Source organism: Epinephelus lanceolatus, chromosome 1 (assembly GCF_041903045.1).
Source record: "Epinephelus lanceolatus isolate andai-2023 chromosome 1, ASM4190304v1, whole genome shotgun sequence".
Lineage (NCBI taxonomy): Eukaryota > Metazoa > Chordata > Actinopteri > Perciformes > Serranidae > Epinephelus > Epinephelus lanceolatus.
This window is the reverse complement of record NC_135734.1, coordinates 26784191-26798263: the sequence shown is the minus strand read 5'-3', so window position 1 is coordinate 26798263 and position 14073 is coordinate 26784191. Positions and strand designations below refer to the sequence as shown.

The window sequence follows — 14073 nt, the reverse complement described above, 5'->3', positions numbered from 1 at the left end:
CAACAGCCAATTTTTATTGTAACAGCACAAAAATGGAAATGTTGTAAAGGGGCAAGAAGCCCCTGACGAGCTATCTAACTTTATAAAACAAACTAAAACCCAAACCCTGAATCATTAATGAATTATCTATAAACCTATAGCCTTTCCCCCAGGATCATTGTTTTTATTTTAGGGTATCTTCCTTCAGTAACCAAGCTAGAAATGTTGGCTAATTCTAGATAGCTAACAATGCTAGCTAATAACATTAGCAAGCTGCTAAAACTACAGTACTATACCACTGCTATTAGGCTATGTAGATATGAACAATATAAAGTCACATATGACTATATAATAGATCATAGAACTAAATGATAATTTGAGGCAGGATGCCCCTAGGGTTTTCCACCCACTTTCTAAGGGGTGCTTCTTGCCCCAAGGGTCTAACTTAACATGTATTTTTCTTTTAAATTAAATTGAATTTATGTAGGAATCACTCTTATCACGACATAAATGTTTGTTTTTACTTATTAATGTCAAATAATTGACAATCTACTATCACTCATGAAATATTTATTGAAAAATGATTCAAGACTTAATTTTAAACTTTTTGAAATTACATCAAAGCACCAATAACACATCAATTTAAACAGGAAATAATGTAAGATAGTATAATGTGTCACACACTTATAATTCCCACAAGTGAACAACGACAGATAGGTTCCCCGTGAGGTTTTTATTTTAAATTAAATTGAATTAAATAAAACCCTAACCCTAACCCTTTATTAGGAAATGGCTGTGCACAACACATTGATACAGTCAATTAAAAATTCATTTATAACTTGTATAGACACAGTTGAATATTGCAATAATAATGTGTGGTTATCACAAAGTCCCATGGTACACCTGGATTTGCATCACAGCACACCCTTTGAGAACCACTGTACTAAATAATAGTACAGTTAATAAAACTTACATTTCTAAATGATTAGTTTACCCTAAAATGGTTCTGGTGGAGTAAATCTCAAAAATGCAGCAATTCAGATGAAATGTCACCATTCACTATAACATGTGTTGAGAGTAGATTTAGTGCCATATATTGGTTAGGAAAGGAATTAAGGCTCAAGGGGCATCTTTCCTTGTCTTACCGCACCCTCCTTTTTTCTGGCTGCTTACAGTATACATACCTATCAGCCAACAAGCCATTGGAATATAAAGGAGAGTATGCCCACATCCTAATGGGTATCTGCCTAGCAGTACACCCACCTTATCAACTACCACTACACTGAAGGTAATCTTATTGGATATTCCAGTGGCAAACAAGGAGATCCCATCATAACAAGCCAGTGTCAGGTAACTGCTTATTTGATAAAAGTTTAATTATTCCATTGCAGTTATAATTTCATAATTTCCATAATTTATTTGTTATATATATTAACTGTGCAATAGGGACTTAAAGGTACAATAATAATTTTTATATTTCTAACTTTACATTCTAGTTTTATACATTGCATTGTAGCATAAGACACATATTTTATATTGTTACATATATATAATAAATATTTTATTTTAAAATATTTTACATACTAGTGTTAACATTGTAGCGTATTGCACATATTTTTTTTATATTTTAACATACTTTGTACTTATACTTCTTATTTCTTTTTATTTATACATATATAATTCTCTACGCTTTACATCAGAGCAACTGTAACAAACCACAATTTCCCCCTGGGGATGAATTTTGAATATGAAAACTGAATTTATGTAAAGTAGCCTAGTTTAAACCTTGAGGCAAGGGCTGTGCTCACAGTTACTCATTGTTATGTGATGATAGCAATTCCAGCCAATGTTTTATAATATACAACCCGGTTTGTGCAGTTTGTGTTTGAGCTGTGACTAAATATCAATCTTTTTACCATTGTTAAAACCAGAGACATTCAGTAATAGGCTTAGAAGAAAGAAGCAAGTCACACTCAAGAAGCTGTTATCTAGCAAATGTTTGTCATTTTAACTTGATAAATGATGATTTGAAAATCAAAACTGATTAATCAACCCACTGTGTCTTTAATTAACCCACATAGTTTTTGATATTAAGGGTGGAAGTAACAAGTATTAACTGATAAAAATGTAAGTGAAGAAAATGTATGTGAATTGAAAGACAGAGTGGTAAACATGGATGTGAAATGAAAAAGAGAGTGGTGAATTATTAAGGGATTTGACTAAATTAAAATTGATTTGATTAAAACAGTTGTGATAGGGTTAAAACAGAGCCATGTTTCATCAGTTTTCTCCCATCTTACATTCATCACTCACAACACAAAATTGCCATTTATCGTCTAAGGAAAGTGACATCAAGGGTGCAAGTAACAAAAAATAACTGAAAAAACTGAAGTGGTAAAAAATGATTATTGAAAAATATAGAGGTAAAAATGGAAATAAGTGCATGTTTTTTGCACACATGCACTGATTGCAGTACTGAATGATTCATATCTTTAATCAATTGATTTTTTAAATGCCTGAATCAGACTGTTGAGCTTTTCTTTTTTTCTTTAATAAAGCATGTCCCTCTTGGACCACTTGAAGTGAGACTAAGATTTGCTGATCAACAGCCGCTGTGGCCTCAAGTGACAAGTCTGTGTTAATGGTAAATATTAATATAATCACAAGGTGAGAAGACAAATAAAATATAAGCAAACAGACTCAGTAATGTTTCACAGCCATATACCTAGACTTTGACAACATCATCTCCATAAGCTACAGCTTATACCAGCCCACGTGAGGCTATACCAGAAAAAGACACCAAGTGTATGAAAAGAGCAGAGATGTATTTTATTCTGTATGAATTCAACTTTTCATCACGTACAAAAGTTAAATCTCACTTAAAAGACAACATTTACCAAGTACAATAAAAGTGTGGTGAATAAAACAGAAATGCCAAAAACATGTTTTCCAGAAAATATTGTAAAAAATGTTTTCAATACAAAGAAATATAATTACAAAGACATGTCATTTGAGATACACAATATAAATAATGCAATAACTTGACTGGGATCTGAATGAGATTTTAAGATTGTAATGTCAAATCAATGTGAATAGATCTAGTGTTGAGGCAAAAAAAAAAGACAAATATAAGGCCCTGTAGTCCAGTGAAGATCTTTATGAGTTAAAGGTTCAGTGTGAAGGATTTAGGGGTATCTTTTAGCACAAATGATTTATCATATTTCTAACTATGTTTTCATTAGTTTATAATCACCTGAAAATACAAAACGTTGTGTTTTTGTTTCCTTAGAATGAGCCGTTTATATCTACATGTGGAGTGAGTCCTCTTCCACAAATTCCACCATGTTGTTTCTACAGTAGCCCAGAATGGACAAATCAAACACTGGCTCTAGATAAGGCCATTCCAGTTTTTGCGTTGGCCACAGTAGTTCCCTTACACGCCTGGCACACCAGAAAAGTTTCAGTTCTGCAACCTCACCACTAGATGCCGCTAAATCCTACACAGTGGACCTTTAAAAACAGTGGATGTAATCAAAATTTTGGTGCTTTAGGATGCTCCATTATGCTCTGTTACACTTTATTTCATATAAGCTCTAACGTCTGTGTTCTGTTTTTTAAATCAATTACACTACTGTGAGTGAAACTGTCATCTTTTTTTCCACTTGTCAATACTTGTTGATCGTGTGTGTGTAATTTAACAAATGTTATGTTGGAGCCTGCCTCAAGATAAAATATATTAGGTTACTTTTATATAAAGTTTGTTTTTTCTAGATAGTTTTTTTTATATAAAGTGGTAATGCAGTTGAGAAACAGTACACTGACTGAGATTTACAAAGTTCTTAATAATGCTTGCCGTACGTTTTCGCAAAGGCTGTTGCATAAATATATTTGGTGCATTTTGTAGTTTATGGAGTGCAAAATGATCAAGTATAAAAGAAGAAAAGGAGGATCCTCAGAGAGCATGATATATTGTAAAAAATCTTTTTTAAAAAAAGCCATATTTCATTATTTTTCTGCTGGAAAAAAGGTGTGTGACGTTTGAGTCTTCCACGACTTTGAACCTGGACTCGTGGCACTTTTCCATCAGCTGCAGTGTATCCCGGGCTGTGAGGCCGGTGTTAGTGCTGGGCAGAGACCAGGTTCAGATGGCAGGATTTGCAAAGCAACCTACCATCCAAAGGATAGCAGCCGTGGTCATTTGGTTCAGGAGAGAGCTGGATGACGCAGACCTGCAGATAATGAGAAAGACTTATCAGTAATGTGTGTTTGCGTACTTGTCAGTGTGTTTTTACAGTACTCACTGTTTGCTTGCAGATAGCTCACCTCACATCTGTAGCAGTTCTCATGGTAGGAGCGTCCCAGGCATTTAACATTATAGCTGTCAGTACCATCCTCTTTTGGGATAATTAGCTGGTTGCAGGCGTGACAATTCGGAGCATACTTCCTTTATGGACGACATTTAAAAAGGAAGAAAATGTTAGACAAGACAAGGCAACTTTTAAACAGAGTCAAGTTATGTAATGTATCAGAGCAACTTTAAAAGCATTTTGTGGACGTATTATCTCGAGCCTTTCACACAAAACCTCTTTGGTGTTTTTCTTGCGATGCTTGCCATCATTTGTAAATCTCCTACCTGTAATAGTCCTGGAGGCAGTACACCTCTCCAACTTCTCCCTGAGCAAAAGGCAGCTCTCCAATTTGCTGTTTACATGTTGCACAGGTGAAACAAGTAAGGTGGTACGCTCGCTCCAGTGCTCGGATCACATGATCTGTGATGGCCTCCCCACATGCCCAGCAAAGCTCCAGACTGGCCTAAGACACAGAATTAATGGTGACGATACAAACATTTTCCACTGTTTAACTCATTTAGTGCTACAAACCACATATAGGCTACCTTATGTGTGTCATTGCTGGACATTTTCCACAACATGTGTTTATATTTTTGAATCGTGGTTTTCCCACTTTCCAAGCACCCATTGGCTTCAAAGTAGTAATTAGGAGTATTATGGTGTACTGCAGTTCTTCATGTGGTTTGTCCAAGTGGTGTTGCCGTACCCCAGTAAAACATGGCTTACAGGCGTATTCAATCAATGTTTGTCAGATAGCCCATGTGAAGTTTAAGTAAAGGGGCATCCTCTTACTTAACTCATTTAGTGTAACACAACGCAGGTGTGTAAGTGACAGCAGACAATTGGTCTTTTTAATCTATATTGCCACGTAAAATAAAGGCGTTTTAATTTTTGCATAAACCCCATAGTGTGCCTTGGGTCATTTTTGAAGAAGACTTGCATTTTATATTTTTTTTGACTGAGTATACTTTACGATGCAGTGAGCCCTTCACAAGATGGAATGAACACAGTATAACGCCTGGAGTATCCAAAGAGCACCTGTATGTGACTACTACTAAGATCCAGCAGTGCTTCTACTCCTTTGTATTCATGGACAATTATTTATGTTGCACTGCATGTGTAACTTATGTAGACAGTGGTCATATGGCATACTGTATAGCTGCATTTGCTTATGATTAATAATGTAGCAGTAAATGAGTTGCAGTCCCTCCCAGTGTTGACTTCATGGCTGCAGCCTTGATTGTCCTCTATTAGTTTCTGCAAAGAATGAAAATCAACTTGCAGAGACCTGAAAGTTGGTTCAGTGATGACATTTGCTATACACCTTTTATTCCAAGTCTGTGCAGGGTGATTGTTTTTACGCTGTAAGGGAAGCCAGTGGCTACCTTGAAGGTATAAGAAAACCACATTTAAAAAATTTAACACAATTATGTCTTTGGAAAACAGCATTAATGTAGCATAAGTGATTTCAAGTAAATGAGCATACAAAAACATTGTTATGGCAACCCAGTCGCTAGATTAAATGTTGGCATTACATGTTTCTGCAAACCACTATATGTTTCATTTGTAAGTTTGAGATCAATACAAAAAAAGAGTCACTTTATTTCGGACATCCGTGCACAAGTAATAAAGACATAGACAGATTCCCACCAGGTCTGTGTCTATATCTGTTCTGTGAAGCACTCATGTCAGTAGCACTGATGATAGTCAAGGACTGAAACATTTGCTGCTGTTTTTATTCCCTTTTTAGTATTTTTTTGCACTTCGCGCACCCTTCTTTTTGTGCACGTGGTCCTAAATAAACTGACTATTTCTTGCATTGATCTCAGCCTGTGGACCGTTTTGTGGCTGTCCAGCCCAGTTGCACTGGTGTGCAAGTATCTCCTCTGCTGTCCTTTTTTATTTGTCTATCATACTGACGCACCCAAGACAAACTTTTTTTTGTTGCCGTAAGTAGGTGCGGTTTCAAAGCAGCCCTAAGACTTTTCATTTGTAGTGGATATGTTGAAACTTCATGTTTCTTTACTTTTCAATTTTTAATTTTGTGTTGTGACAGCGCTGTAGTTAATGTGTGTTTAGGCACAAAAAAACACTTGGTTAGGAGATCACCATGTTTTGGCGTAAAATACCCAGTTAGGTTGCTACAAACATGGCTGGACATGTACCAAACTCTTGTCTTTCTACTTGTTACATCATATTTCAGACAGTTTCTTTGGTAAGGATGTCAAATTTTTGTTAACAAATCTTTTATACTTGGCTAAAAAGTGCCTCTTGCTGGGATGGTCTGCTTCACAGGTCCCCACAGTTGTGGTTATCATAGATATCAGCTGTGCTTCCTCTGCGAAATTGACTTATGATCTCAAGTTCTGGCAACTTTGGGAACCATTACACTTTTTCCTCCAGAAACTCTGACTTGCTTATCCCCGGAGGGCAGTAACTGATTGCTCCATCTGTTGATGTCAATACCACTTTGCTGTACAATCTCTTTTTTTAAAACTTAATAGCCTATTCATTCTTAGTTGCAATATACTACAGCATTTGTTCTTTTGAGGTGTTTTTTTTTTTGCAAAGATATTCTCTTCTATACTCTTCTGTCTTATCAGTCTTTATGTTTAGGTGTTGTTTATGTTGGTTGGTTTTATGTATGTGCTTTATTTGAAAAATCTTGTAAAAAGAAGAGGGGGAAAAAACATCCATTTTTGTTAGTCTCAAACAGTGGTCTGCTGCTGACATGCCAGTTGTCATACCATTCACCATCCTGTTTTCCCCCTGATGAGAAGCTCATGTAATCTGAACTGTCATTCATATGAAACGTACAAATGTAACATGTCAGTAGTTTGCATAAATGTATAATACTATCATTTTGCTCTGGCAGCTGGGCTTGGTATGGTCCTGTAGAAAGATTTGCATGTATTTGCAGCTTAATAACATCCTACAATGGAGGCTGTGTTGACTTTGACCTACCTGGTAGCAGTCCTCACAGAGGGGGATTCCTGCCTTGTTGTAGTACTGTTTACCAGCCAGGGGAATGTGACAAGACCTACACTGGAAACAACCATCATGGTACGTCCTGTTTAAAGCCTCTATTGCAGGTTCAGAGAGAGCCACGGGTTTCCGACAGAAGCCACACACCTCTGCATTGTACACAAACATCAAATGTCAGAGAGGGTTATAATAATACGTGTACTGTCAGGGCGGAACAGTGTAAAACCTGAGCAGTGAATGTGTAAATAGAGATCATGTTACCTCGACTCTCCCCGCTCGTGTCTTGGCCGTTATTATGGATCCCATGGGATTGTTCATCCTGTTTCAACCCACTAGATGGTGTGCTTGTTTCCACCTTAAACATAAAGCACGTTGTTAATGTAAAACTAAACGCTGAACTGAGACAGCTGATGAGTTTTGCCTCATGAGGTGAATCACACACTTTAGCAAATGCTTGATTTTGATTTAAAACATGATATGTATTTCAATTGCTATATGCACATACTGTAGACACACATAGGTAGTTGTGAAGAGAGGAAAGACCTCCTGCTGTAACTCAGCTTTCCTTCATTGTTTCTACACAGAGATGAAGCTCTGATGACGGGAACTAAACATTTCTTATAAAGATATCTACAGTTTGGAAAGTGCCGTGTTTGTGAGGGAAAAATGTTCACAGTTCATAAAGTGTTTTTGATCATTCAGCCATATCTACAAGACAGATGTTTTGTCCTTCATAATGTGTTTTGCAGATAATTCTTTACGACAGCTGCACAACATAATACTGCATCTGTAAAAGTTGTGGAAAGCTGTAATCCTCCACTGTGGGAAAAATGACTTGTCTGCTTCGAGCGAAATGTACTGAGGGAAACTGGGATCGAGTGTTTAAAACAGTAAATGACTGCCATAGACATAAGGAATTGGGCAATGCAAATGTGACATGTGTTTACATACCTCTGTGTTGTAAACTGGCTGCTGGCCTGGGGTCAGAGGGTGTGAGAGAGGCGTCTGGGCAGGAGGAGGTGGTGGAAGAGCTGATTCTTCAGAGAGCGATGTTCCAGGAGATGAAAGCAATGCAACAGCAGGAGGAGGAGGAGGAGGAAGAGGGAAGAGCTCTGTTGGGCAAGAAAAACACTTTGAGTTTCCAGTGAGCACTGAAATTCAGGATGAGATTAATATGAAACCCAACAAAATATACAAAAATATATTCCGTATATATACATGCACATACAAACACTGACACCTCTAATAATGAAAAAACTATAAAGTAGAAAAACAACTGAAAAAAGAGAAAAAAGAATAAAATGAAAATAGTAAAATAATGAAAAATAAAATAGGTGGAGGAATAGAAGCTTGTGAGGTTATGTGTTTAATGCATGTGTTTTATTATCTTCCTCATCTTGATGTCAGCTGCTGACTCACCTTACTCACTACATAATATCATCAACATGGAAGATTTTAGAAACAGACTATTTGACCACCGATTGCAAAATTCAACTCTCTGCTGTAACTTGTCTGTTTGTTCTGTTGCTTGTTTCTTGTGTGTAAAATTTTTATGCTCTTTGTTTTAACATTTTGCTGTTATGTTTTTAGTCTGTTTGGTCTTTTATGTAAAATTCTTTATGCTACAGTCTTGGTCAGGACTCCCTTTTAAAAGAGATTTTGAATCTTAATGAGAATGTCCACTGTAAAATAAAGTGACAAGTTTTCAGCATGTTCCCAAAAGAGGAAGCCTTATATGGTCAAATTTAGCAGCTGTTCCTCAGAGATAATACTTAATTGTTTCCAGTGCTGCCATGTACATCCTGAACCCAGTGAGTGTGAGAGGAGGGTTAGGAGCTTTTTGCAGTTAAAAGAGTCATACACCAGTTTGGCATTTCACTCACATAACACTGTCGAACATACAATTGACAGTTTAAAAAATATATACAAAATATATACAAGTTAAGGCAGCAGAACCGTACATATCAACTTTTTTCTCACACTTTCTTCTTCCTTGTCAAAACCTGGTGCCTACATTACCCACAATTCAATGTGGCCACTCAGGTGTGTTATCCTGGTATAGGCTAATGTTGCCTTGAGTTGCTAGCCTCAAGCAGCGAAGAGGAGCAGGCTGCAGAGCTCTGGTAAGCTCATTTATTTCTAAAGGCCAATTTATAGGTTCCCATTTATAGTTTACTTTGGTCAGTGTGATGTAAATCTTCTCAACCACCCGGGTCCATGAGACAGACCTTTATGTAGATGTCCGCGTGCAACCTGTTTTTTGTGACCGTGCAGACTGTAGGCATAGCAAGCACACTGTGACTGCACATGCTCCAATTTCTTGTTCTAAACTCCAGTCCAATCCAAAACACTGCAGTCAAGCAGTATGGATATTTGATGGACATTCACTCCAGACCCAACAGCATTGTTTGGTTTAACTTTCACCCAATGTTGACTGTAGACTGTAAGCTCACCTCCCAGCTCTCCCGTTCACTGCTGGGGGCCAACATGGACCATCAGATGTACTAAAAATGAAATCAAGTTTGTCAAGTTTGTCTGAGCTTTTAGTGGATTTTTGTCTTCATCCCCGATGTTGCCTCAGGTGACATCAACTAAGGCAATTTAGCAGCAGTAAGCAGTAGTTCTCCCACAGACCTATAAACACACTTTGATGTGTAAAATTGGTGGAGTTCCCCCTTAGACAGTATCAAACGTGTTGCAGTAAAGGTCAGGAGAGCAATAAAATCTAATTTGTATCTTGGGAGGAGCCCAAAACGAGCAGAAACATACCATATCGTTGCTGTAATTAGTATTACCAGCTATGGAAGAACACGACCAAAACCTATAATACAGGTCAGCCAGACCCTTACTGCATTAGTTACATGTGGGTGAATATGTCTCAGGTAATCTAAGTTTTGTCTAGTTTGCACTTAATTCAAGATGAAAAGTAAATCTTGACATGAATACCTTCAGCATGCATGCCCTCTTCTTGCAGCTTTCCTCTGCTGGCTCCAGGTGGGGCAGGTTTTGGACTCTGAGGGTCTGAAGCTCGGGCGGAGACACCTGTACGAGTCCGGCCTGTGCTGTCCGCACTGCCAGAGGGCTTAGACTGTGAGTGGTCCTCTTTCTTATGTCTGACGGTGGGGATGTTGTCACTGGGGCTGACTCGTACAGCAGTGTGCTGCTTGTCTTTAGCCGGGGCGCTGTGAGCCTGGAGGACGGGCTGCTGCGGTGTCACAGTGGCTCGGTGAGGAGATGCCAGAGTGATGAAGACAGAGGACACCATCCTTTTTGGTGGAGCTGCTGATGCCATGACTGTACAAAACCCACATACAGCCTAACAGGAGGACAGAAGAATTACTATCTACATCTAACATCTAGCTTACAATAGTTAATGTTTTATGGTCCTACAGAAAGACTCAACACATCTTTTTAATCAACCCTTTAGCAGTGAACATGACATGTTATCTCTAGCATCTCAACACTATTGAATCTACATGTACACACCCTCTCAGTCAACTTTGTGGGAGTGCTCACTCTCACTTCACAGAGGTAAACTCACACACACTCTCAGTCTCATAACCCATAATGAATGGTTTCAGAGGCAGAAAGCTCAAATCTAAATCATCTGTTTCCTTTAAACCCACTCACTCTGGCTGTGAGCTGCCATTACATACCTGGGAGAGAATGCGGTTTTGAGGACAGCTGTGTCTTTTCTTCTTTCTGCTTCCCTGCTCTGTATCTCAAAACTTCTGGTTTGTTTTCCCTCCTGTAAGCTGCCACTGAGAGAAGACTTTACTCCGGCAGAGAGGGCGACTATCAGCAGAAGGCCACTCCTTTTCCTTCTGAACCTCCCTCCTCGACTCTCTCGTCCGCCGACCCCTCCTCCTTCTCTGGCTGAATGACAATACCACCTCCCTCCCAACCGTAAAAGGTGAACAGTTAATCTCGGGCAAAGTGCAGTAAAAAACATGACACATTCATCTACTATGAGAGTTTGGCCAGCATAAACACACTGGCATGCTTGCACGTAGACACACAATGAAAAGTCATGCAAGAGTTGGGCAATCTAACCAAAAGCACACAGTCAGGCTTTTTACAAATGCAATATACAGTATCATAAAGTATTTCACAAGGATTTTGCCCTTAAATAGACACACACAGCCACCTCCCACTCCTTTATCTTTCTGCCTGCCAGCAGGATGTGACTCTACCTGCCTTTTCCAGCAACTCTCTATCTCAGACTGTCCTCTTTCTCTCTCTCCTGTGCAGCTCTGCCTTATTGTTCTGTCAGCTTTATTTTCCCTACCTCCCTCGTTGAGTCTGCCTCCTTTTTTCTTCTCCCTCTTTCCTTCTTCCCTTCCCCCCACTACATTATATCACTTTAGCCTTGACTCACTATCAGTGTCACATGGCATTGCCTCCATTTGTGCCTCATCGACGTCCGATAATGTGTGGTGGTCTTCATCAGGCTCTCCTGCCTGATGGAGCCTTTGTGGTTGAAAGCAGCCGTAAAGGAGCCGCAGCATTACAGTGCAATGAATCAGGGCATTGTGCAAGAGGAGATATTGGTGTATTAGGGAGAAGGGGGAGAACAGTGAGTAATGTCTGTGTGAGCTATGAAAAAGCTGCTTTGTTGTGTTTGCTGCTCTCCAACAGGGTGAATCGAAGCAATATCAGGTCTGCTGATCAGCAAATATTGTGGTTAGTTTCCGGAGCCAAACCTTGTGAGGTCTACTCCCCTCTACAGAGTCAAAAGAAAGGATGGAGTAAGAAACTTAAGTGTTGAACAAAACTGATCCATGTGGGTCAGTGTGGGAGAAGAGTGAGAGGCATGAATGTGTGTGAGAGGGTTAACAGGAGACGGAGATGAGGAGAGTGATGGGGGTCTCTGTTGTTCCAGCTCTGTGGAAAGGAATGCTGCAGTGATGTCACGGTTGCAGGAGGGAGCATGCCTACTGATGACACAATCCACAGACCTTCACGCTCCGCCTCCCCAACAGCCAAAATCCTCATTAAACCCTCTGAACCTCCTCACTGCTTCTATAGCATGACTTTTTAATTTACTCACCAACATCACAATATAATACCTAACTTTAATCCTCAGTTTTTAGTGACTCGGGTGAGCGGGACAACAATGGGGAAGAGAATGAAGGGAAATGAAGGGAAAGGAACAGGAAGAAACACACAAGATAGGGAAAACAGTGACAATTGCATGTTTACAAATACAGTTGATGTTGATTTCCTGACTGCAAACATCTGCAGCAGCAGACAAACAACTTTTCAGGGAGAAATCCGGTCAACTCACCCAAATACTCAAGTAGCAACTCAATCACCACAATAAATATTGGCTTTTTTTCAAACCGTATGCTACATTTGTACATTTCATATATAGCGGATATGTTGCCTCTTTAATTTTGTTTTGACTTGTAACAAAGGTGGCATGGTGCTGCAGCAGTTAGCACTGTCGCCTCACAGCAAGAGGATTCTGGGTTTGAATCCACCGGCCAGTTTGGGCCCTTATGTGCAAAGTTTGCATGTTCTCCTAGTATCAGTGTGGGTTTTCTCTGGGTTCTTCAGCTTCCTACCACAGTCCAAAGACATGCAGGTTAGGTAAACTGGTAGGTGAGTATTTGTGTGACCTGTCCCAGGTATAGCCACCTCCTGCCTAATGTCATCTGGGACCCTGAACAGGCTCTGCGATTATGGCAAATGAATTAGTGAAGGTTTGGGCCTGGGGTTAGGGTTGGAAACACACATGTTTGGGCTGAAAACATTCACTTTTGTCACAACAAACATGGCTTAACATGTCTTGAACTGTCTTTAGAAAACACCCACTGATGTCATTAGCTTACAAACACCACTGAACGTGTCCTGAGCTGCTGTTAAAAAACACTCCCGTTTGTTTGTCTTGAACATCGGTTGCCATCCACCATCTGCTCCTCCTCCTGATGAGAAATTCAGTTTATGTAATCTGATCTATATCATACGTATAAAAAGTACAAATGCAAATGTCTTGCAGAAATGAACAGTGACAACATTTTATTCTGGGGACTGGGCTGCAAGTAGGAGGAACATCAGACCAGTGTTTCCCAACTGGTGGGTCGTGGTCCAAAAGTGGGTGATGGGTCAATTTTGAATGGACCACAAGTGACTCAGGGAAGTGTGAAGTTTATAAAAAAAAAACAATCTGTATTTTGAAATCCAGTGAATTTCTAACACAGAGCTTTTAGTTCTGTTTTCCTCTGTAGTGTGAGTGACTAATGGACAGCTACTTGACAGAGACAGCAAACTGGTGGCTAGACCAGTTGGGAGCCACTGCATTAGACTGTTAATCAGTTTGCTTAATTGTAAGCAAATAAAGTTGAGGGAGTGTGAGAGACAGCAGCTGAGATATTCTGGCTTTAAGCCCCTCGTAAGGGTCTAGCGCCAAAAAAGTGAGATCCTACATTTCCCACAGTGCAACTGAATAGTGTCTTTCATCGGACCCCGCAGTCTCCTACATGTTCTTACATTTTTTTAAACTCCACACCTCCAGTTTGTAGTGCAGACTGACTGTTAGAAGAAAATTGCGTCTCAATCTCAAGCTTAGATAACCTTAGTGACATCATCAATTACAACTTCACAAAGCTTCCTCCAAAGTCAAAGGATTGTATAATTTATAAGTGTACATCGTTCATAAGTACTGTCACAGGCTGACTACTCCTCATGACGAGTGAACTGATCTGCGTGTATAATATTGGTGGAGTGCCCCTTTAATTAGTCTTTTATTGTCACTGTC

The 14073-nt window shown here is 39.3% G+C and overlaps 1 protein-coding gene across 1 annotated transcript; it reads right to left on the bottom strand.

The window, feature by feature from the left end:
• Positions 1 to 2785: 2785 nt before the first annotated feature.
• fblim1 (filamin binding LIM protein 1) lies at positions 2786 to 11184 on the bottom strand. Its single transcript, XM_033625489.2, has 8 exons — positions 10970 to 11184; positions 10260 to 10629; positions 8265 to 8425; positions 7575 to 7668; positions 7293 to 7462; positions 4613 to 4791; positions 4303 to 4423; positions 2786 to 4208 (listed from the first exon to the last, which is right to left on the bottom strand). The coding sequence occupies exons 2-8, from the start codon at positions 10603 to 10605 to the stop codon at positions 4098 to 4100; spliced, it is 1182 nt and encodes a 393-aa protein (XP_033481380.1). The 5' UTR covers positions 10606 to 10629; positions 10970 to 11184; the 3' UTR covers positions 2786 to 4097.
• Positions 11185 to 14073: the final 2889 nt, after the last annotated feature.

Bases quoted from the DNA above. Each gene is read 5' to 3' on its own strand.
- fblim1 (XM_033625489.2), bottom strand. From the start codon at position 10,605: ATGGCATCAGCAGCTCCACCAAAAAGGATGGTGTCCTCTGTCTTCATC. The intron at 7,669-8,264 runs GTATGTAAACAC...TTTATGTTTAAG, and splicing joins AGCCAGTTTACAACACAGAG to GTGGAAACAAGCACACCATC. The intron at 4,792-7,292 runs GTAGGTCAAAGT...TCTGTGTCTTAG, and splicing joins TCTGTGAGGACTGCTACCAG to GCCAGTCTGGAGCTTTGCTG.